The 26,415-nt window shown below is 35.7% G+C and overlaps 1 protein-coding gene across 4 annotated transcripts in view; it reads right to left on the reverse strand.

Annotated features, from left to right (window-relative positions):
- The window catches only part of CUL3 (cullin 3), a 108,206-nt gene that overhangs the window by 15,546 nt on the left and 66,245 nt on the right, over positions 1-26,415 (reverse strand). For 3 of the 4 annotated variants that reach the window (XM_059703329.1, XM_059703328.1, XM_059703330.1), the window contains 8 exons: positions 14,918-15,078; positions 13,165-13,279; positions 11,377-11,605; positions 7,232-7,377; positions 6,337-6,513; positions 4,708-4,878; positions 4,067-4,174; positions 1,195-1,319 (listed from right to left, as the gene is read on the reverse strand). In XM_059703329.1, the coding sequence (XP_059559312.1) occupies positions 1,195-1,319; positions 4,067-4,174; positions 4,708-4,878; positions 6,337-6,513; positions 7,232-7,377; positions 11,377-11,605; positions 13,165-13,279; positions 14,918-15,078 (1,232 nt within the window). The remainder of the gene's footprint in view (positions 1-1,194; positions 1,320-4,066; positions 4,175-4,707; positions 4,879-6,336; positions 6,514-7,231; positions 7,378-11,376; positions 11,606-13,164; positions 13,280-14,917; positions 15,079-26,415) is intronic. The other variant, XM_059703331.1, reaches the window with a different exon arrangement.

The raw sequence follows: 26,415 nt of genomic DNA on the forward strand, positions 1-26,415 counted from the left end.
TATATATATCACGCATGCTCGAGTCCACTTAGCCTTTACAGATATAGAATAAACTTGCTTAATTAGACCTGCTTTCTGATGTAGCTAAACTTTTTCCAGCCCAGTAAAGCACCCCAACTTCTCTTTCAGGTAATTGTCAGCAACACAGCAGTAAATATCAACACAAAGCAGATTATTGTAGATCATGCTGGGAGAACAAAGGGTAAAATATTTAACTGCAGCAGTGTTTGACTATATTCTGCTCAGTGAGAAAACCTGAAGTCATTTTCAAGGTACACCATTTCTTACTTCTTTTCAGTCGGGTCAAGTTTCTAAACTTTCTAAATCTCCGTTTTCTGGCTAATGAAAAGAAAACAGGATTCCACTGAGTCTCCTACCTACCTACTCCAGGACTTCTGTGAGGATCAAATGAAATGAGGCATGGGAAAACACTTCACAGACATTTGGTTACAGTGTAAAATGTTTCCACCTGGCTATAAAGGAATTAGTGTTCCTGGGCTGAAGAAACTGCAAGGAGGCTAAATGCTAGGAAAGGAAGCCGGGCATTGCTATGTGACGTCATTACCCAGACGGGCACTTACCATATTAGCCTTTTATATATTTAGGTAGGAAAACCCTTATGTAAGGCAGAGTTAAAAAGATAGCATGCACTAATGCTGAAGGACATCAATAAAAGATTCCCTTGAAAAGAGTTTATGCAATGCATATTAAAAGCATAAAGGATAATTCTCCTTTTGAACATCAGGTAAAAAATGGAGTACAGCCCTCGGGTTATGTCAGACTCGACGTATGTCATTTCGTGGTTACAGCGCCATCTCCCATTTATAGTATTTATAAAAAATAAAAAAAAAGTTACATCATTTCGACATATGTACATATGTGCTTTATGATTTTTATTATTTATTTACAACAAGTAAAGGTCAGGAATTATCTTTCTTTTAAATTTTTTTACTGTTTCACTTCATTACTGCTGTGTATGTGCTCCATGTGAGTGATGTAGGTGCTTATGTAGGTGAGTTCCGACTTACGGCAAAAACCATGTTACGTCACGCCGTAGGAACAGATCTCCGACGTAACCCGAGGACCTACTGTATGTGTATTTATCCTCAATCAGGGACACTACAAATGCTCAAATTTATTTCAACTTTGGACAGTTATTTGTTCTTAGAAATACAAAGTTTGATCTACATTTACCTCCTGAATATCTCAAAAGCATGTCTTGGTGCTGGTGGGATGTTGCACTTTGGTGTGGCTGACTGAGTGGGCCAATATCCTGTTGTGAGCACCCGGACTGTGAGATCAACACCACCTAATGATACCTGTGTAAAGGAGAAAAAGATGTTCCCCAACAATTAACTAGGATTTGTTATCTGTTCCATATAGACACTGTGTCAGTTATCAAAGTAGTTAGTTCCATATCTGATATTGAGCAAATAAAACATTATCTTCTTAAAGGTTAAGCTCACCCGTGTTTTTCAAAATTTTAACCCTCCTGGCGAAGATTTATATATATTGCTTAAGATGTTGACTTTAAAACATTGCCCAAAGGACAGTTGTTAGCAGGTGAACAAAGGGTTAGTGGTGTCATTGAGACATGCAAACTTTGGCCCTGCAGCTTTTTTTAGATAAAATGTTAAGTGTCATATATGTGTCATTTTAAAGAAAAATTTAGGATACTAGCTCTCATCTCAGATTTTAGTATTTTTACCATATTAACTCACAAATAAAATACTTTTATTGCATTTACATTTGAAGTATATTGATCAACATGTTTTTTCATGTAGTTCACATTCTAACAAACTTTGCATATGATACTAAATCCTGTTCTACATAGTAGATGCTCTATGAATATTTGAATATGAATGACTACTATCTCTGTCACATTGGATATTTTCTTCTTGTTAAACAAATTTAAGAAAACAAAAATAAAGCATATAAAGATTCTTAAATGTAAAATAGTATCTTTATTATTGACTAGAGACCCAGTGCACAAAATTCGTGCGGTGGGGGGGATCCCCTCAGCCCAGGCTGCACCCTCTCCAATCCGGGACCCCTTGGGGGATGTTGTGTCTAAACCGGCAGTCAGACATCCCTCTCACAATCCTGGACTGCTGGCTCCTAAGCACTCACCTGCCTGCCTGCCTGATCGCCCCTAATTGCCCCCCCGCCCTCTGCCAGCTTGATCACCCCTAACCGCCTCTGTCTGCTAGCCTGATCGCCCCCAACTGCCCCCACCCCCGGCCCCACTGGCATGGTCACCCCACGCAGCCTGCTGATCAGTCGTTTGGTCGTCCCTCACTAACCCCCCTGCCAGCTTGGTCGTCCGTTTGGTTGTTTTGGTTGCGACGATCGCTTAGGCTTTTATATAGATAGATATTCACAGCTTATTCTAAATCATTGTATTTTTATCTAACCTGAGTGATTTAGTGACAGATTTCTAAAAGGAAGAGATAAGCTTATAAAAAATATCTTAAAATATTCCACTCAGATTTCTTCACAAATACCTACTAAATGATCACTCCATTTTAAAGAAACTAAAACTAGATAGAAATCCTAGATCAGTGATGGCGAACCTATGACACGCGTGTCAGAGGTGACACGCAAACTCATTTTTTTGGTTGATTTTTCTTTGTTAAATGGCACTTAAATATATAAACCAAATATCAAAAATATAAATCTTTGTTTTACTATGGTTGCAAATATCAAAAAATTTCTATATGTGACATGGCACCAGAGTTAAGTTAGGGTTTTTTAAAATGCTGACACGCCGAGCTCAAAAGGTTCGCCATCACTGTCCTAGATGATGCATAGGACAGGATCACAGCAGAGACTCTTAGATGATGAATGGAGGAGGGCTGAGAACTGCTGGTACTTTGCAGGTTGGGTGGATTGGGGTGTTGAGCTCACAACTTGGTTCAATACACCCAAAACAGTAAGTCTTTTTTTTTTTGTAAACCTTTTCTCCCACATACCCAACAAAGACTTTACCCTCAAGTCTTTTCTTAAAATCTAATTTTTTAAAAGAGGCCTTGTCTGACCACCCTTCCCTATTACAGATTTCCTTTGTATATTCTATTGCCAGCTCAGGTGCTATGTGTTTACTCATCTTGTTTATCAACTGTCTCCCAGATTAGAATATAAGCTCCACACTGGCAGGGAATTTTGTCTGTTCCATTCTCTGCTGTACACCCAGTGTCTAGAACAATGCTTGGCATGGACAGTTAAGTGGGTCAGAATGCCTTGATATGTACTTGCCCTTTTCTACAGAATTAGCTATTATCACATATTTTGTTTGTTATGAGATTGTGGGACCATAGAAGTGGTAACCTAATACTTAAATACTAAAGGAAAGACCTACTGTTTTAAAAAATGGTTGTGATATGTCTTAATTACAAAGTAATATGTACAGTCACTTGAGAGAGAGAAAACTTTTAAAGAAAAACTTCAGAGTTCTCTAAACTTAAGGTAAAGTTGTAAAACAGATAAAATAAATAAATAAATAAAATTCCGAACCCAATTAAATCCTCACAAAACCCCACTGGACTCCAAAGCCATAGAAGTTGCAGCTCACTGCCTTCTGGAATCACAATACAAAACTACACTTAGAACATACTAGTGTCTGTGTTTTTATACTCAGCCCAGCCCCACTAATCCTGAGGATGTCAGATCCATTTAATATCAATTAAATAGGAGGTAACAAAGACAGCACTATCCTGGGGTAAAGTGCAAGGAAGAGAATTATATACTTTAGAAAGCTTGCATAAGACCAATATTCTTTTCACAATCTATAAGAATTTAACAGCAGAATCATTCTATTTATTAAATTTTCTGCACACTCCTTCACGTGAGGAGGATAAACTGTTTTAGAAGAACAAAAACCAAATAATTTAACATCAATAGTTAGAAAAAGAGGTTATATGGGGGAAAATAATTTTTTAAAGCACTCACAGACACTAATGGACATTTTAAAAAATGACAGCAGTCCAGTTATTTGATATATAGATGAAAATGTCCATTATGTAAGATTTTACATAAAACATACAGAAGTAGAAATAGAACAATTTACCCCAGTTGCCTGTAGATGTTGCCTGAATTCATCCATAGTTGTATTTGAGATGCTCATATCCCTAAACATTCCTTCCAGTTTTGATGTGAATTGACATCCACACTCAGTCTGTGTAAGAAAACAACAAATAAATGATGTTTTTTTCTATGAGAAAACATACATATAAATAAACAATTCCATGTTACTGTCATCATTTCTAAATTTTTCCTATAGTTGCTCTAAGAGTACAGGTACCAAATTTTAGTGTTTAAAATGCAGATTCTAAATCTCTTTAGGATATTCCAATAACCTCACTGAAGGCAGGGGCCCAGAACTCGTGTTCACAAGCACCTCATGTGATATGTGTACAGGTGGTCTATGGACCACACCTTTGTACCTTTGTGACAGAACTATATAGTAATATTGCCTTTATTGTTTCCCTTGTACTAATCCTTCTCAGATTGCCATGAATGTACCACCATGCTAAGAGAAATTCCAGCAAACTTCGAATATATGAGAACTTGAATAAATGTAAGTACAGCTTTATAAGTTTATAAAAATAGTATTTTAAATCAGTTAAATATTTCCAATCAAATGTTGCTGTTCAATCACGTGACAAACATTAGTTAGGTACACTCCATTCCATCTTATATACATCTTACCTTTAACTTAGATATCATATTTTTTTCAGAGTCATCAGAAACACTTTTATTTGTGAGAAGTCTCCTTGCCAAGTGTTGTTTATAATAACGTTCAAATACATCTTTTTCTTGCATAAACCTAAATAGGACCATTGCCTTATCCAATATTGTTTCTACTTCTTGTTCTGTTAGCTGCAAAATCAATTAAAAGAGTACTTAATAATTTCAAAATTTTAGTTGTACAAAAATAGCACCACAGTTCAACAGTTTAAAAACAATACTGTGACAACAAACATAAATTTTGGTTGCACTATGTCAGAAGGAGGGATTCTCCTTAAGACAGTGGTTCTCAACCTTCTGGTCCTTTAAATACAGTTCCTCATGTTGTGACCCAACCATAAAATTATTTTCGTTGCTACTTCATAACTGTAATGTTGCTACTGTTATGAATCGTAATGTAAATATCTGATATGCAGGATGGTCTTAGGCGACCCCTGTGAAAGGGTCATTCGACCGCCAAAGGGGTCGCGACCCACAGGTTGAGAACCGCTACCTTAAGAGAAGGTGCCTCCTACTTCATAAGGGAGCACACCACAACTCTGACATCCTATTCTAGTACAGCATCAATCAGGCATTGACATGGAGTTCCATTCCCTAGAGAAGCGATCGCCAACCACTGGTCTGTGAGGTCCGAAATGTTAGCCCTAGAGGGCTACTACTGAAATGATACATGGCTGGATTAAAGGATGATGAAGAACAGATGAAATAAAATTGTAAATGCAAAAATGAGTATCTTACAATGCCTTTGCATATTATGCTGGCAGGAACTTACATAGCCAAAAGACAGATATTTTCATATAAGATCAGTCAAAATCTAAATTGTGCAAACAGAAGGATAATAATTTGCTATAATTTAAAGCAGTGGTCGCTAACCTTTCGGACCTCTTGAACCCCCAGTGGTCCGTGGACCACCAGTTGGTGACCGCTGATTTAAAGAGTAATAAGGCCCCATCACCCTTATCTTTTAAATAGGGAAAGGTGATACTGTGGCAGGTTGTATTAAGCTTATATTAAAAATTATGAAAGAATAAACAAATGTCTTTTATTCTGTGTCTTAATCTTTTGTTTGTTTCTGCTAGAGGAGCCTGTAAAACCTGTGAGGTCATTCGTTGCTTTTCCCTTTTGTCTCACAAATTCCAAGGTAGAGTAAAAAAGAGCAATTTATGTGTAATTAAAATACTCTTAATTTAATTTTCTATGCTAATAGTGAGCTTCCAAGATCCCAGGGATACAATAAAAACTTGAAACTGAGCTTCAATATATGCTTTCAAACTATTTTCCGTTATTCTAGTCTATGCCTTCAAATTCCTGGCACCCAAGTATTATCTGATACATAACCCCAAGAACCAGATGAGAGCAACAATATCCTATGCTATGGCTGTGTAGTTGTTTGTTTTTATAGATTAAGTGAAATGTCAAAGTACCTCTGGCCATTTCGATACCGTAAACAATCCTTTTACATTTAAGCACAGCACATGCTTATTTTTATATTTAAAAATTCTCTAATTTTGTATTTGATTTCCCAAGCTTATATACAATTTTATATCTATAAGTAAAATTTAAATGTATTTTCAAATACACTATACTTACCCCTTTAACTCCCTTTTTCAACTTATCATCAATAAATAATGAGAGGTATTCAGGGGACCTGGAGTTGAGGTTGAGAAAATACTCAAAGTCACCCGCAATAGTTTGTTTAAAGAGTCGGTCATTATTAAATGATTCCTGCAGGAAGCGATCAAACCTACTCTTCAGATCCAATAAGCCCTTCCAAATAAAAAAGGAAGATACATTATAATAATGTCTCTAGAAATAATATGCATGCAAACATGTACGTTTCTTTTAACTTTGCTGGTAATATAAATGTGTGCATTCAGTGTTAAACTTAGAGATTCTATATTATTTTCAAGCCTGTATCTAAGCCTGTATTAAAATGTCAGTGATGAAGGAAGTATTCTATCATTCATTTATGTATTATTGCACTTAAGATGAACCAAAGAACCTCCTTACTTGTTTCTCCCCATCCTGTCTTTATTAAGTGGGCAAGCCCGAAAAAAATAGCTTTAAAAATGTAGCATGAAACCCTTTTATTTATATTAAAATAGGAAAATTTGGAACAAAATTTTTTGCTCTTACTATTGCTTGAAAGCAAAACACTTTGAAACAAAAGTATTTAACATTTTTTTAATACACTAAAATATGAGCACTCAGGCATATAAAAAAGTAGAAAGGAATAACTTTCATTCTTAAGACTATTTAAATAAGGTCTTTACCAGGCAGAATAAATGAAAAGAAGTAGCTGAGTCTGGCTTCCTAATATATACATACTTTGCAAAACTCTAAAATATTTAGGATAATTATATATACTAATTTACCACAGGGACAATTAAGTAAAAAATACATACTACATGTCATACTAAGTGACCTTTTTAGTACTTGTCAACAGTAGTTTATCATAAACTTAGAATCTTCTGTATTTACCTACCTGGATATAGTCAACAGGATTTTTTCCTTCGCCTTCCTCAGAAACAAGGGCTTTACCCTGCTCTCTCAAATAGGAACTCATACACTCACACATTGTTTTCAAACCATTTGGCACACGACTAAATAACTTGTACATGCAAGCAAGGTCTGTAATCAGAAAGCAAACACAAATCGGCTACATTTAAGATTAAGAAAAAGTGTGAATCTCTGTTCATGCTGATTTGTAATACTTTAACTTATTTCTCGATTACAATCATTTGTTGACATGAAAAACTACTACCACCCCCCCAAGCAAAACAGAAAAAATAAACAGGCCAGTTAATGGTTATTATTGAAATTTATGATACCGATTCAGATGAGACGCTCTGAAAGCATCAATAAAATGTCTCAGCAATTTTAGTTTACATGGAAGAGAAGATGCCCAAACTGTATAACAAAGCCACAAAAATGAAAACTACAATTTTCAGTTTCTGTATAACTTATCCTAAGTAATTCTAATCTAGAACCTAGTATTACTATAAACTGTATAAGGATAACTTTCATTATGGTGTAATTTGTAGTCATTAAAAAAATTTTAAACCCATTAAAGTCTTATGGATATTTTTAAGCATGTCTATTTTAAAGGTTCAAACAATAACCATGAAAACAAATATACTAGAATTTATTTCATTTCATATCATGATAAAGTTTACATGAAATTTACAGCATAAATTCCAATTCTTTAATATTTTCCTCAGAGCAATCTCTAATATTTCCCAGGTGATGTCTTAAAGCCAGTATCTATATTTTAAAAATTGGGTTATCTCAGAATGAAAACTTTAGACTCTGTCCATTTTTTTATATCATTTTCACGGATTAAAATGTAGAGTTGAAATACTGCTTTTCCAAATGTCTAATGTTTTTTGAAATAAGAACTTATAGGGAGACTATCATATTAGAACTTTACAACAAAACCAAAAAAGTTTTATAATCAAGAACTTTTGAAAATGGAGTTAAAACAAGCTGTTTCTAGATTAGACACTGAGATTATTTTTTCTGTCAAGTGCCAAATAGTAAATATTTTAGATTGTGAGCCACATATGGTTTCTGTTGCTATTCAATTTTGCCATTGTGCAAGAAAGAAGCCATAAGCAATAAATGGGCATAACTACGTTTCAATAAAACCTTAGTTTTTAAATCTAAAATATATATAATGTTCTGTGTAATGAAACATATTCTTTTAAAAAAATTTTCCCCCACCAAACTGGTGGTGGGCTATATTTGGCAAACAGACCATAATAATTTACCTAGGCTAGTCTATATTTACAAGAGAAATTTAGATCCTAAAACTAAAGTTGTATGTATTTTTAAAATACTTACAAGCAAATTTTATAAAAAGGGCTTCTAAAATTTGTTTCAGTGACTTGCAAAAACAAATTTTATTTAAAAATGTTTTTATCAATAATATAAATCTAAAGTAACCTACACTGAACAAAGCTTACAGTTTTTCTCATTTAGCATACAACCAAATTTCTCATGTTGAAAATAGGTTATTACAAATTCAACAGTATGGATATATACTACAGTAAATTTGGCATATCAGATATTTCTAACACAACAGTTCCCAACTTATCTGTTTTGTTCCTATGCTGTCACAGTTTTACTTAATTATATGCTATATAGTTAACTGTATGTAAATTAATACATTTCATTATCTTTCACTGTATACAAATATATGGTATAGTAGAGGATATAAATGAGAAAATAAAAACACTTGGCATTCAAAATTAAATATCAAAATGAGATGCCATTTGAACTTCACAGCACTATCTGCATCTGATAATCAGTCAATCCTTTTCATCCTCCACTTACGGTGGGAAAACTATTTTTCACTTTCTGACTTATGAGACATTTGGCTTCATAATGGTAAAGCCGTGACCCTGACCTATTCTCGACAAAATGATCACGAGCAGAGTCTAGCAAAAATTAAGATATTGCACAATTAGGTTTCTAGTGGGAAGTCAGGAAAACTGAAACCAGATTTTTACAATTTAATTTAGAATCACAGATAGTTGCTTATATATGGTAAGTAGCTATTGTGGTATTTCTTCATTCCTGTACTTAAGCACTTGCCATGTGTCAGGCATAATTGATGCTTTTAACTGAAGTCTCCAGGTTATAGAGATACTATAATTCAGGCATGACTAACAATCTCTCCATCAAACATTTCATAGCCTCTAATCTTCAACCCATTTAATCTCCCCCCTCCCAGGTTCTCAAGGTAGATAAGAAAGAATTAATTCAATGGCTAAACAGCACATTAGAAAATTTTTGGATTCTGATTTTGTTTAAATAGGGAAAATGCTTTTCATAAAGTCCAAATCTGCCAGGGACCATTTACATCAGGAGTTATCAAACTGTAGTCCATAGACCAAATACAAATACAGCCCATCGTCTTTTTGTACAGCATATAAAAATAAATCAAATGAAGTTTTACAGAAACAGTCAAGCTTATTCTTTTGTAATACTGTCTACGCCTACTTTCTCAATATGCAGTAGAGATGAGTAGTTTACTGTATGGCCCACACACCTAAAATATTTACTGCCTGCTCCTATACAAGAAAGTCTGCTAACCCTACTTAGACCTGAGACATGCAGGAGTAGCTTATTGTAGAAAACATGACAAACATACATAAACTAATTTTTGTTCTGTTGCTTTTAGAAAAATGTTTACCAGAGGGTTTTTTAAAATGCAACTTTTTTGGCTTTAATAAAATCTACAAAGTTATATAGAACTTTTCAGAAACTTATTACACGTTTACAAATATACCCATTTCAAAACACAAAGCCAAGATTCCATTGAAGGAGGCATGGAACAACCTCTCTTCTCATCATGTTTCTTTTCCATTTTCTTATATCCTCCTTTCTTTAAAATTTTTCACATAAAAATCCTTCTTTTCATTCCCTACCTAGGTCATTACCCCAAATAGCAATATGTATTTCACCTATAGCTCATTACCCCAAACAGGCAATATGTATTTCATCTATAAGGAGTATGTGGCTAAAACATTGCCAAAACTTCATCTAAGAAGCAGGAGAAAAGAAGAGTAAGTACCAGATTTATTTTTCAATATCATGTCAGTGATTTATTTATAAAGTCAGAGTTTTAAAGCAAATGTTCAAAAATTAAGAGTGAGGACAACATAACTGATTCCTTATTTCTTCTTGGGTACTTGTCACAAAATACTGTTTTCAGGAAAATAAAGGTAAATAGCCCACACAAGGAAATGCTACAGTTGTCACAAAATACTGTTTTCAAAAAAATAAAGGTAAATAGCCAAAATGGGTAAATGCTACAGTTATCTCAAAATTTCTATTTTTACTTTTATGCAATTCTCCCTTCTCCTTTTTTAGTCTACAACTTCAGAGTCCCCCAAAACCAATGAACTAATTTATTTAAATACACCAACAGGAAAGACACCTATTTTTGCATTTTTGGAAACTTTTTTTTTTTAAAATATATTTTATTGATATTTTACAGAGAGGAAGGGAGAGAGATAGAGAGTTAGAAACATCGATGAGAGAGAAACATCGATCAGCTGCCTCCTGCACATCTCCTACTGGGGATGTGCCCGCAACCCAGGTACATGCCCTTGACCGGAATCGAACCTGGGACCTTTCAGTCCGCAAGCCGACGCTCTATCCACTGAGCCAAACCGGTTTCGGCCATTTTTGGAAACTTTATCACAACTAACTCCCATAGGAAAGCCTACAAAAATTTTAAGATTGGAACTTCAGATTTTAAAACAATCACAAAAACTACAGGACAATATTTGGGAATAGAGTCCAAGCCCTCTAGTATATAACACCAAAGTACAGGAATAGATGAGGAGCTTGTTGTCCTCACCAGTATTACATTTATCTTCTGGGTAAAGAAAAACACAAAGTGAGGAGACTTAAGATGAAAGAGAGAAAAAAGTCACTTCACTAGAAACATCTAAAATCCTCAGTAATAAATGCAAAGCTTTACCATTAAATCTTACCGAAGTAACAACTAAATTAGTGATATAAACTACTTTTTAAAAACTGACATTATCTTAGAGAAAAATTTAAAAATACTGAGAACTTGGTAGAACTATAAGGATTTTTCCAACTGCTAAGACTTACCTTCTGTCTTTCCATTTTTCAACATATGTACTAGCCCAGAATTCTCCATTTCTACTATAGTTTTCATGTGCTTGGAAATAAGTTCCCTCTCCACCACTTTTACAATAGGCTCTTCAGTTGATTTATCAAGGCAGTGCATCACCCGTTCTATTTCTTCATTAATTCTAGCTTCTACTTTCTTTATATATACTGAAGCACTGTTTTCTGCTAAAAATTTCTGGCTTTCCATCTGCAAATAGGAAGCATGATTCTTTAAAAACACAAGCAAAATGTGTTTCTGCTTTTAACTATATTTCTACAGTGTGTATCAAAAATCAAACTAAATATAATAAGCACTATTAATACTTTATATAGTGTATTACACATGATCATACAGTCTGCGTTATATACTTTAAAGCATTATTTACATAAAACTGAATTAATACATTATCCTTGAGCAGTGTTTTTCAAATACTGCCAATGTACTCCAAATAGCGGCAAAAGTAAACACATGCCAGAATAAAGCATCTGACTCAAAGTGAGAGTGGCAAATTCTTCTTTGATCTGTTTTAATTTAAAGTTATGCCTAGAAGGAATCATCATGTTTATCATATAGTTTTGCTGGCATACTGTTAATTACTGAAGTCCTCCTGCCACCCTGACTCTCAGGCTCAAAGGAGTATATATACTGAAGTTGGAGAAATGGAGCTTTTAAATAACTATCATCAATCTTGCCTGCTAACACCAACCTTATAGAGGTTCCACTAAATTATAAATGTTAACCCAAATGATTTAAACTTATTTGAAAGTAGGATTAATGAATATATCTAAGAATTACATAATAAAAGACATGTTGATATGAACTATAGATAAATTTAATACCACTTCATACTATCTTAACAAAAAGTATTCTTAGTCCTTGAAAATAATCAAATTTCTAAGAACGTACATTAACACACCAAACAAAAATCTTGGTGAGATCATCTTAATAATCCCTGGCTATCATCATTACCTTATAAATACTGTCTTCTATCTGTCATAGTACTCAGTTATTATTATCATCATTCTATATAATAAAAGGGTAATATGCAAATTGACCCTAATGGCAGAACAACCAGAATGACCGCTCGACCAGTCACTATGAGGCACACTGATCACCTCTTGGTCCCTTTCCCTGGCCAGCAGGCTCCAATCACCCAATGGCAAACGGGGAGCTGGGGTTAGTGGTGGCAGGGGGCGGGGCCGGGGAGCAGGCAGAATGGCCGACCTCTCGGTCCCTCTCCCCCTGGCCATCAGGCTCTGATCGCCCAATGGCAAATGGGGAACCGGGGGTGGGTGGTGGCGGGGAGCAGGGCCAACTTCGGGCAGCTGGGGAAGATGGCCGATTGCAGGCCAGGACTAGGGACCATACCTGTGCACGAATTTCATGTGCTAGGCCTCTAGTTTCATTATAAATTAGTAATAATTTAGCTTTGCTTTCAGCAATTTAGTTGGTTTTGGGTTGTATATAATGCTGCAAATGTATATCAATTGTATTTACTGACCTATAGTCTTGAAGACATATATGCACTATGGAATCATGCACTTTCCTACATTTATTTTACTAGTTACTTATATTATCAAAAGCCTGTATAGTGAAACTTCACTGGTGATACACTGCATAGTAACTTGTGGGTAAACAATTTGCAACATAAGAGCCTCAGTAAAAAAAGGTCAAAAATGTTCAAATTAGTAACCACATTTAATAACTTTAAGAACATCTTAAAAGAGCACTTATTTATATATCTTCATGGATACATAATTTTTTACCTGAAAAAATTCTGCAGACATTTCCAAAAAAGGAGCCTCAAAATCTTCTTCATAGACTGATCGTCCTTCAAGACCTAAAATCATTAACATCTGGCACGCATTTCTTATTGCGCCTCTGTCAAAAGAAGTTACAACCACTTGAAAATCAAATTACATCAAAGACTCATACAAAAAATACAACAGAAATAGCTAAAAAGTTTCAGAATATTTTTTTTAAATCAGTGACCAATCTCCCAGAAGCAGCTTCTTTGCAACATGAGGTTTTAAAGTAATTTTCATTGGAAAGCAGTACCTTGACTGCACAGGTATTTATCTCAAGTTGTTCTCAAGCAATAACTTAAACATTTGAAAGAAAAATGTTTAAGATGTCATGTCTAAATAGTTCTATGTATTTAAAAACACAGAATAAAAAAAGCTATTATATCAGGAAGCAGTGAGGATGAAAGGAGGCTGCACAGCTTGACTTGTAAATTTTTGTACCAAATGACTTTTGGGCGATCCTGACCAGGCACCGATGTGGAAATAAAAAACTTTACAGCCATAGTCGATTTGACTCAGTGGATACAGCATTGGCCTGCGGACCAAAGGGTCCCGGGTTCGATTCTGGTCAAGGGCATTTACCTGGGTTGCAGGCTCCTCCCTGGCCCTGGTTAGGGCTCGAGCAGGAGGCAACCAATTGATTTGTTTCTCTCACATCGATGTTTCTCTGTCTTTCCCTCTCCCTTCCACTCTCCCTAAATATCAATGGAAAAATATCCTCGGGTAAGGATTAAAAAACAAAAAACAAAAAACAAAAAGAACTTTACAAGTCTTCATCTATTAGCTGCTTTGAATAGAGAAGCAGAGAAAGCAGGCTTGTATGTTTCAAGCCACTTGAGCTGGTGTCACTGTAATCATTAGAAGGAATATGAGAATAGTATAGTAGTATTTCTTAGCTGGTTTAGACTATGTTCAACATTTTTCTTTAAATATGTTAACAAGAAAGGCTAGCCAAAAGCCCTTAAAGAAAAAGACAAAGGGGGAAAAAATGTTATCACCCAGCCAGAAAAAGAACAAAATGCAAGAATAAAAAATACATGAAAAATCAAAGGAAAAAAATTGCCGTCCACTGCATACTTTGTGGGGACAAGGCAAAAGAACTCTTGTAGAAAGGTCTAAAGGTGAGAGAATACGAATTACAAAATAACTCCTCAGATATTGGAAACTTTGGTTTGGGGATCCAGGAACACATCGATCTGGGGATCATAAATGACCCAAGCACTGATATCTACAGCCTGGAATTCTATGTGCTAGGTAGGCGAGGTTTCAGCATTGCAGACAAGAAATGTAGTTCAGGTTGCACTGGGGCTCAACACACAGTCAGCAAGGAGGAGGCCATGTACTGGTTACAGCAAAAGTATGACCGGGATCACACTTCCTCACAAATAAATTTCCATTTCTAGCCAAAACGCCAATAAAATATTTTCAGTGAAATGTAAACAAAATGACAACGAAAATCAAATGGGAAGACTTATGGCTGAACTACTTTAAGAAAAAGTATACCAAATTAAAGGTTAAAATGGTCTCTTACAAAAATAGAAGTGTGTTTTTAAGTTAACATCTATGTAACTTTGTTAACTGTGATATAAGCTTTTGAGAATTTTCATAATGTGCTAGAAAATCAAACTTTCATTTTAATAAAATTTTAATAAATTGGTTCTCAGGGTATAACTGCTAAAAACCAAAACCTAATGAGTTAAAAGATGATTAATACCGGTCTACAACTTCTCCTTTCCGCTCTCTTGCAATCATATCCAATAATGTTTGTCGTAGATGATCCCTAATACAGCCATATCGTACAACTTGATCTCGAAAAATAATTAATCCCAAATTGTAGACATTCTCCACATTATTTTGTTGTACATATACACGGTCCTGCAGTGAAAATAAAATCATAAAACATGAGTAGCTCTCTTGCAGACATAATAATCACTGTAAGCTACAATAGTAAAGGAAATAAAATTCCCAAAGTAGTCAATTTTGCAGGTGAAAAACACTTCAAGCTATCTTAAGCAACACGGAATATTCTACTACCTCCTAAGTTATATAAAAGATTTTTCAATTTACAATTGTTACTGAAACAAACGATGCCCATTTACCCTAAAAAAAAGGGAGAAAAAAGCTAGCACACACCGGGAGGGGCAAGTAAGCAGAAAGCAGAGGAGAAAGGTAATCAGATCTTTCTTTCTCCCCAAAGCCATACCATGCTCAAACATGGTTCTTACTTTATTACATACTCTACTTGAAGATCATATTCTATGAATGAAAATTGTGAGCTGAATGAAATACAGATCCAAATGGTTTAAGTTGATTGCTTATTGGTAAATATTAAAAGGCTCTAAGGCTTATAACAGAGCAGCATTAAATATTACATAATTAAAACACCTCCAGTTACTATCATTTTAAACAGATTACTTACTAGTAATCATCTTATGTTCAAGTTCTTACCAACACTGATTACAGGTTTCTCACTATAGAGCAGTGGTCCCCAACTTTTTGGACCTCACGGACCATCAGTGGTCCACGGACCACCAGTTGGCGACTGCCTGCTATAGAGCACAAGTAACCCAGAACTATTGGCTATGAAAGTCTAATTTTGGGCATTCTTTGAAATTCAGTATTACATCAAAATACACAGAAACAACTACTGTTTTTAATTCACAAAGGAATTAGTAATAGAATTCTCTTCTGTTCTTAAACACGATTTCTCTGGGCTTTAGTGGGTCTGTGAACTTCCTAAAATTATAAAATCATTGTGTTTGTTCATATATAAGTACTTTGGAAACAAAGCTCAGAGCTTTCACCAGATTCTTAAAGGCACCTGTAATCCAAAAACAGTTAAGAACCACTTCATATGGATCTTTTAACATGTGTGGTGTTTTTTTCTGTTTGTTTGTTTGTTTTTTACATTTTAGATAGGTTTTATTTATCAAAGTACTACATTACTTAGATTTAATAAATTTTAGAAGCTGTACAACAAACAGATAAGAATAATTTGTATCCTTTCTTTTAAAAGAAACACTGTCATTACAAGCAACATCAAAGCTACAAGCTGAACATGAACAAAAGTTCTAACATATTAGCAATGCACCTACAATGATATTGATTAACCTTCCAACCAATTTTTACTAAATTCTCCATGAGTACTACTCTCTTCATATATCATTCCTCCAATCTTCTTTTACGTATCTTACATAATGGTACATACCTAATGGATAAAAGGAAAACTGCTCTTTTATTAGCATCTGTGGTGCTCACATTTTTTTTAAGTCCTGAAATCAACTTCAGTGAGTTTGAAATTTTCATTGATAACTTCTCCGACAAGTTCTCAGGTTTCACACTATCCTCAAGATCTTAAATTCCAAAATTCCCTCTGAACACATCCTTCCTGCTATTTTATAGCTCTCACTGTTTCTTATGCACTGAAACTACTCTTTACACTCATGTCCTTCAAGTCCAACTTCGCAACTGTCATCCAGGTCTGCCTCACGTTTCAGTATAAAACCAGTTGTCCTTAAAAAGTGGCACAAATCTAACCTAATGAAGCAAAAAGTCACACAAATTCAGGAGACCCAGAGATTCCCAAACAAGAAGCCAAACAGGCAAATACCCAGCCACATCATAATTAAAATGCCAAAAAATTAAAGATAAAGAGATCATCTTCAAGGTAGCAAGAGAAAAGCAATTTGTTACAAAGGAGCTCCCATAAGACTGTCAGCTGATTTTTCATCAGTAACTGCCAGAAAGGGAATGGCATGAAGTATTCAAGGTAATAAAAAGCAAGAATCTGAAACCAAGTTTTCTATATCCAGCAAGGCTATCATTCAAAATAGATGGTGAAATAAAGAGCTTCCCAGACATAAAAAAGGCAAATGAGTTTATCACCACCAAACCAGTACTGTAAGAAATGCTAAAGAAACTGCTGAAATGAGAATAGAGAAACAGACATAAAGAATAAAAATGACGATAAATAAGTACCTGTCAATAATAACCTTAAATGCAAATGCTCCAATCAAAAGACACAGGGTGGTTGAATGGATACAAAAACATGAACAAATTACATGCTGCCTACAAGAGACCCACCTTAGAACAAAAGACTCACAAAGCAAGCGAGTGAAGGGATGGAAATTTTTTTCCATGCAAATGGAAATGAAAAACAAGCTGGGTTAGCAATATTCATATCTGACAAAACAGACTTCTAAATGAAGGTCATCACAAGAGACAATAAAGATCACTACATAATACTAAAAGGGTCAATCCAACAAGAGGATATAACTCTGGGAAGCATATATGTACCCAACAATGGAGCACTTAAATATATATAACTTCTAGAGAACTTTAAGGGAGAGATTGACAGCAATTTAGTCATAGTACAGTCACTAACTTCACTGGATAGATCTTCCAGACAAAAATTAAGAAGGAAACAATGATTCTAAAGGACACACTGGATCAGATGGATTTAATTGACATTTATAGAACATTTCACCCCAAAGCTGCAGAATATACATTCTTCTCAAGTGCACATGGGTCATTCTCAAAGATAGACCACATGTATGGACATGCAAGAAGATTCAAATAATATCAAGCATCTTCTTGGATCACAATGGAATAAAATTAGTAATCAACTATAGTAAAAACATTCAAAAACATTCAAACGCATGGAAACATGTTATTAAAAACAATGAATGGTTTTCCAATGAGATCAAGAAAGAAATCAAAACCTTTCTGGAAACAAATGAAAATGAATACACAACAACCCAAAATACATGGGACACAGCAAAGGCAGTCCTAAGAGGGAAGTTCATAGCACTATAGGCCTACCTCAAAAAACAAGAAAAATTAATAATAAACCATTTAACCCTATAACCCAGAGTAAGTAGAAGAAAGGAAATAATAAAGAAGAAATAAATGATATAGAGGCTAAAAAACAATACCAAAAAAATCAATGAAACCAAGAGCTGGTTCTTTGAAAAGATAAACAAGATTGATGATCCATTAGCCAGACTCATTAAGAAACAAAGAGAGAGGACCCAAATAAATAAAATCAGAAACGAAACCGGCAAAGTAACAACCAACACCACAGATAAACAAAGGATTATAAGAAGATACTATGAACAACTACATGCCAACAAGCTGGACAATGTGGATGAAATGGACAAATTCCTAGGAAAATACAATCTTCCAAAACTCAAGCAGGAAAAATCAGAAAACCTGAATAGGCTGGTAAGTACTGATAAAACTGAATCAGTAATAATAATAATAGTAATAAAAAAAGTCTCCCAGCAAACAAATGCCCTGTTCTCGACAGCTTCACAGGAGAGTTTTACCAAACATTAAAAGAAGAACTAACACCTATCCTCCTCAAACTATTCCAAAAAAATCCAAAAGGAAGGAACACTTCCAGCTCTTTCTACGAAGCCAGCATTATCCTATTTTCAAAACCAGATAAAGACACTACAAAGAAAAGAAAACTACAGGCCAATATCCCTGATGAACACAGATGCTAAAATCTTCAACAAAATATTAGCAAATTTAATCCAGAAATATATTAAAAAGATCATACGCCATTGACCAAGTGGGATTTATTCCAGGGATGAAAGGTTGGTACAATATTCACAAATCAATAAACGTGGGATTTTCTTAAGAATAGTAACTGTGCATGGATGGACCTGGAGAGTATTATGCTAAGCGAAATAAGCCAGTCAGAGAAAGACAAGTATCACATGATCTCACTCATATGTGGAATCTAATGAACAAAATAAACTAATGAGCAAAATAAATCCAGATACAGAAGCATGGAACAGACTGTGAAATATCAGAGGGAAGGTGGAGGTGGGGATGGGTGGGAAGAGATCACCCAAAGAATTTGTATGCATATACACTGAGTGGCCAGATTATTATGACCACCTGATGTTTGTAGGCAAATTAGCCGTAGACTGCATCGTATGGGATATGGAAGCCCAAGGCCTGTTCAAACACCTTTGCTGTCTGCAGTTACCAAGCTAAAACGTCTCCAATTCGCACAGGAACACAAGGATTGGACAGTTGAGCACTGGAAAAAAGTCATGTGGTCCGATGAATCACGTTTCCAGTTGCATCATGCAGATGGCAGAGTGAGAATTTGGCACAAACAGCATGTAAGCATGCACCCCACATGCATGAGTACAACCCTTCAAGCTGGTGGGGGCAGTGTTATGGTTTGGGGCATGTTTCCCTGGCATGATTTGGGCCTTTTAATTCGTGTGGGACAATGTCTGAACAGCACAACATACCTAAATATGTTGCTGATCAAGTTCATCCTATCATGTTGATGACGTATCCCAATGGAGATGGCTTCTTCCAACAAGACAATGCGCCATGCCATGGTGCTTGTATTGTGCAGGAGTGGTTTCAAGAACATGAGGGAGACTTTACCTTGCTTAGGTGGCCCCCACAATCACCAGATCTCAATCCAATTGAGCATTTGTGGGACAAAGTTAAAAGAGCCATCAGGCAGCTGGTTCCACAACCATCAAATCTCACCGAACTGGACAGTGCTATTCATCAGCATGGTGTCAGATTCCTCGCATCACCTTTCAACATCTCGTGGAGTCAATGCCAAGAAGAATCACCGCAGTATTAAAGGCAAAAGGTGGCCCAACGAAGTACTGATGGAGTGGTCATAATAATCTGGCCACTCAGTGTGTGTGTGTGTGTGTGTGTATATATCTATCTCCATCCCACATTCAAAGGCTGTTAAATCATGTTGTTTACCCATATCTTCAGAAAAAAATCACTTCTACTGTTGTGATAAACAACCTGCTTCCCTATTTATAATGGTCTGGCCCTCTAGCAACTTCAGCGCGAAATTATAGCTAATTTGCCTACAAACGTCAGGTGGTCATAATAATCTGGCCACTCAGTATATGTATATATATATGATATTAGTAAGTTTAACATATTACTAAGTATTAATCTTAATTTAGGCTAAGAGAAATGTAAAAAAAATTAGGTCAGATTAAAAGGCACATATACTGTAATCTTCAGAGTAAATTAAGATAGCTAGAGTGATTTTTTAAAAAAATATCCCCCTTTTGGGTTTTATTGCAGTATATTTCATATGCTATAAAATTCACTCATTTTAAGACTACAGCTCAATAATTCAGTTAATTTTTATAGCTATGTAACCATTGCCACAATCTAGTCCTACACTATTTCTATCACCCCCTCCTCCCCAAAACCTTTCAAGCCACTTGCAGTCAATCCACACTTCCAGTACCCCTGCTCTCTCTTTCTATAAATTTCCTTTCCTAGATATTTTACATAATTAAAATCATATAATATGTGATCTTTGGTGTCTGATTTTTCACTAAGCATAAAGTTGCTAAGGTTGTAACATGTTTCAGTATTTCATTCCTTGTTAGTGCTGAATAGTATTCCATTGTATGAATATACCACATTTAGTTTATTCATTCACATTAGCTGAAGGATATTTTCAGCTGTTTCCAGTTTTTGTCTACTATGAGTAATGTTGCTATGAACATTTAGGTACAACCTTTTTGTGGACATATGCTTTCATTTTTCTTGGATAGATTTCTAGGAGTGGAAGTATTGAGTCATATGAAAAGTGCCTATTTTTCCTAAAGTGAAAATATCAATTATTATAAATTTCTGAATATGAAAATACTAGATGTGAGTTAGGAATTCTTCATATGATCTCACGCTCTACCATTAACGACTATATGATGGTTAAAGTGTTTGAGCAAAGCTTAGAACATTTAACTCCATGGAAGTTGATTGTAGATAAGGGAGATACAGATGACGTAGGATAAAAGCTACACCTTTTAAACGGAGACTGTCAAGGTATATATAATGATTATACATAAGTGACATATAATACTAACCCTGAAATTTAATGGGTATCAGAGAGATAATAAAATGGAGAAGGGAAACCCCACAAAATTGAGTGTGGCTATTTAAATTAGTAATACTAAATACACATTTATATTAAATGTCTGGTATGTATGATTGATTACCATCAAGCAAAATAAAAGCTATACATGATACACCCACCACTTATGTGTGCATGTTAAACATATATGCATGCACATATTCACAATAAACTTGATATATGTGAAAATATTTGCTAAATGAACATGTTAAATCTGTTGATTGATTATTAGCACTGAATTAGAAGGAATTCAGCCTGTGGATGGATACACAATAGCATTTTCATAACAGATTCTAATAGGAACCTCTCTTTGTTACAATACAATCTCAAAGTACAGATAAAATAAAATCATCCCAAGAGAAAAAAATATTAAATAACCTAAAAATATTTTAATTTCAGGCTTTTTAGCCAAAATGTAGTCTGTATGAATCCAACATTTGTCATTTATCTATTGAAGAGAGCTCAGCAAAAAAAGTTGGTGGCTGCTTCTATCTGTCTTTTTAAGTCAAAATGCAGGCATTTTAAATATAAAGTGTTCTGAAGAACATGTTTGAAAGCCCAATGTCTGGGTCAAACACCAGACTGAATAAAGATATGCGAGTTTCATCACCACAGAGATAAGCTACATTTTTTTTTTCCTGTTATTGGAGATGGACAAGAGATAAGCTACATTTTAAATTTCTCAATTTTTGGTTATCTCTCAGGAGTTGCTAACCTGAAATGGGCAAGCATCTTCAGAAGCTAGGTGGACCAGAGCAGGGGGGCAGTGCTGGGGGTGGTGGTGATGAGAAAGAGTAATCAATGACAGGACCACTTCATTGTTCCTGTTTTCACAGAGCTGGGAAAAAGTCAGACTGCTTTTGCATCTGATTTCATCTGTGCAGTTAGCTTGATAAACCAACTTAGAAGTACTTATCTGTAACGCAACATCAACCTCACAAAGTTATTTCACTTATTTACACTTTTATTCTTAATTGAATAACTTTTTTTTTTGATAGAATAGCTTTTATAAGAAAACTTCCCTGCCAAGAAGAATTATAAAAGCTAGATTTTTTTTAAAAAGTACCACTTTGAAAGCATAAACTAGGATAAGTAGGTCTCTAGGAGCTGAGGTGGAGAGCTGCAGTCTTTCTTCCTCTTCTACAAGAAAAGGGACCACAACCAGCTGATGTCCAGGTAAAACTCCTTTGGCAAATAGCTACTCCTGAACTAGGGCTCTTTTCTCAGTCGACAGAGAACATCAGCCTACAAGATGCTGGGCCGTACAAGGCCACAGATATTACTACTACTACCATCTTGGAAAATATTTGCCTTTTCCCCTTAACTAATGCTTCACCAAGACACCTAATCCATCAAGACACCTGAGAGATCAAAGTCAGCATGCAACAGTATTCTTAGAAGCGTCAAGATGTGCTATGTAAAAATATAAACTTTACAAAAGATAAATCTGTGCAAAGTCAAGAAATGACTTTGTAAGTGGGCTAAACAGCTTCATTACTTAGGGGATGGTATTAAATACAAATAAAAATAAAACAAGAAAATTTGTTATGAAGTTCAAAAAGTAACTTAACTCTTACCAATTAATTTAATTTACCTGCAAGAATGGCTTAGCAAATATTTTTAATCAACAGTCATTATGTCACAGAAAAGCAAAGTTGGATAAATGGATAGTAGGTGCAGTGCACAATGGTACACACACGAAAAGAAACAAATTACAAGCTCTTTCACAGTATTGCTCATATCTCGTGTTTCATTGAACAATGTTTTCTTGCTAAATTAAATAGGTATTTGGGAAGCAAATTCTAAAACTAACCTGTGGGTCACATTCAATTCTGAAAGTTTGTACTACAAATCTAAGTACAATAGTCCATTGTCTTAATTATAAAGTTTACGGGAGCTCTTCATAAAATTTTTGCTTCAAATACAAATAGTTCAGTACTTTCAATAACACCACTAATGAACCAAGGGCAGTAACAAATTAGTATGCATTCATCTACATTTCCCTGCCTGGTCCCACTGTGGTCACTGGTAGCTATTTATTTAGACCAGTGGTTCTCAACCTTGGATGCACATAAGAATCACCTGGGAATCTTTTAAAAATCCTGATTTCTGGGCCTCATCCTCCAGAAATTCTGTTTCTTTTGTTATGAGATGGGGCCACAACATTAGTAACATAGAAACAGAATTTCCGGAGGATGAGGCCCAGAAATCAGTATTTTAAAAAGATTCCCAGGTGATTCTAATGTGGAGCCAAGGTTGAGAACCACTGATTTAGACAAAGAGCACTGTTAAAATTGTAGCAAATAGCTCTGAAAGGTGGTTCATCAAGCAAACTGTAGGGTAGGTTAATCAAACTCTTAAGTTTTCATTTATTTTATAAAAAGAGGATAAGAAAAGAGAAATGTAAGCAGCGTGAAAAATCTTTATAAATATTAAACATTTATCCTGTTCATACACTAGAGATAAACCCTGAAAAATTAGATTTATTTAAAAGAACAAATAAGCAAATAATTTTCTGTAGCAAGTGGCTACTGTCTGTCTGTTAGGACATTTTCGAACCTGCTTTCCCAAGCATAATCACTAGGCAATCTTCTATCAACAAGTAATAAATTTAAGAGTTTTCAAACAGAGTTCCCTTTCTAAACATGACTTAAGAAGGCTTAACACAATGAATACGGAAAAAGAAATTTTAAAAAACAACCACACAAAAAAATCTATAATTTTACAGTAGAAATAAGTCTAATTAGCTCAAAATTTAAAGAACTGTCCCAATATTTTCCCAATGCTAGTGGTTCACTACATTGTTGAAAGGGCATCATTAAGATATGAAATAGTAAATTATACAGAAATAGCAACATTTCTAGGTTGAATTTTACCGAAGTGAATGAAAAAGCAGAGACTATGGTGTCAAAAACCTGGCTGGAAAACAGCTCTACAACTAAAGCTGCAAGTTTCCATCACTGTAAAAGGGCCCCAAATCTCTCAGGCCTGTGAAAGTTAAAAAAAAACAAACTTATATAATAAAGAGCTAATATGCAAATGGTCGTCATGCCCTCGTGCAGGGGCCGGGTCCCTGAGGCTGCGCCCCCTCCTCCCACCCCAGTGCCGGGGGACCCAAGGCTGTGCCCCCCCCCACCCTGAGGGGCTTGATGGGGGTGGGGACAGCCGGGTCTGGGTCTCTCGCGATTTCAAGGCACGCAAGGGTGGGCGGGGACTTAACTCTGGGTCCTGTGGCATGCCCCAGACTCTGACAGGAGGGAGATTTTCATATACATTTTACTGATTTTCTTTCACCTCTGACACTTCTATTATAGAGAAAGGGCAAATAGCAATATTAAAATATTTCCTCTAATTCCCTTTTAATGTGCATGAATTTCGTGCACCAGGCCACTAGTGTAGTTATAAGAAGTCCTATTTAAAAATAATTTTTATTCATTTTAAGAACTGTCCTAGAATGTTTGACAAATCGAAATTTGTCATCTCTCTCTAAAGCTGTATAAATTGCACCAAATCATAAAAGCACTGTTCCATACTCCACAATTTAATAATCTGATGGTAGGAATAAAAACACAAAAACAACAGGAAACAGAACCATAAGAGTAATCACTCTCAAGGTCTTGGATGGATATATATATATATATATATATATATATATATATATATATCCATATCCCTAATATGCAAACAGACCAAACGGTGGAACTGAAAAACCGAACAAAACAACTGGTCACTATGATGTGTGCTGACCACCAGGGGGCACACACGGAACATGGCAGGCGTTGGCTACGGTGGGATGGTGGAGCAGGTGAGCGGGGGCACCAGACCAAGGTGGGGCGCTGGTTGCTGTCATTGGGGTGAGCCTCTGGTAGCTATTGAAAATTCTTTGCTCACATGCGCCATGGTCCCTCGTACATGCTGCTGGCACTGGAGCCACCGCTCGCACCTGCTGCCGGCACCAGCCTCGATTGCCCCTCAGGGTTTCTCCATCTCCTCCTGCTAAGGGGCGACTGGGGCCAGCAGTTACCTCTTGCACCTGCGAAAGCACCATGCGCTGTGAGTGCATGGGAACTGTAGCGGCAGGAGAGTGGCTGCCAGCAGGCGGGGATGGGGGGCCGCGGAGGGAGGGGTCAGGTGGGGGCATGGAGCATGGGCCGAGACCCGCCCCAGTGCCCACCGCAGCCTCATGCCCCACAGTTCCTTTGAAGGTGTACAAATTCGTGGACTGGGACCCTAGTGAGATTATAACAAGTATAGGAAAGAAGACCTGTATTATAGAAGTATTATAATTCAGTGGTTAAGAGCATAGATTTAAGCCCTAACTGGTTTGGCTCAGTGGATAGAGCATCAGCCGGCAGACTCAAGGGTCCCAGGTTCGATTCCGGACAAGGGCATGTACCTTGGTTGCAAGCACATACCCAGTAGGGAGTGTGCAGAAAGCAGCTGATCGATGCTTCTCTCTCATCAATGTTTCTAACTCTGTATCTCTCTCCCTTCCTCTCTGCAAAAAAAATCAATAAAATACATTTTAAAAAAGCACAGATTTAAGAGCCAATCAATCCTATCTTTGCCGTTTACTAGATTTGACCTTAAGCATCTGTGTCAGCTTCCCATCTGTGAAATAACATCTACTCTAGATGCCAGTCCACACATTCCACTTCTAAACTTAAAAGAACATCTTTAATAAGACCAAGTCCTCTGCCAAGAACAACTATAAAAGCTGGATGAAAATAAAAAGCTACCACCTCACACACATCAAGATGGCTATTGTCAAAAAACAAAATAAAACAAAACCAAAACTACAAAAAATAACAAGTACTGGGGAAGGATATGAATAAATTGAAGCTCCTGAGCAGTCTTAAAGAAATATTTGCATACCTGTATTCACAGTAGCATTATTCAAAATAAACAAAGGGTAAAAACTACCTAAGTGTCCAGTTATAAATGAATGGATAAACAAAGTGTATTATATACATTCAACAGAATTATTATTCATCCTTAAAAAGGAAGGGAATTCTGACACATGCTAGAACTTTGAGTTACAAAAGGTCAAGTACTCTAATTCCATTTATATGACATCTAGAGTGGTCAGATTTATAGAGACAGGAAGTACAATGGTGGTGACCAGGCATTGAAATGAAGAGTGAATGGGTAGTTGTTATTTAATGGGTACAGAGTATTAGTTTTGCATGATCAAAGTTCTGGAGGTGGGTAGAGGTGACAGTTGCATGACAGTATGAATACATTTAATATCTATGAACTGTACACTTAAAAATAGTTAAGAT

The sequence above is a fragment of the Myotis daubentonii genome, chromosome 7 (assembly GCF_963259705.1).
Source record: "Myotis daubentonii chromosome 7, mMyoDau2.1, whole genome shotgun sequence".
In the NCBI taxonomy this organism is placed as follows: domain Eukaryota; kingdom Metazoa; phylum Chordata; class Mammalia; order Chiroptera; family Vespertilionidae; genus Myotis; species Myotis daubentonii.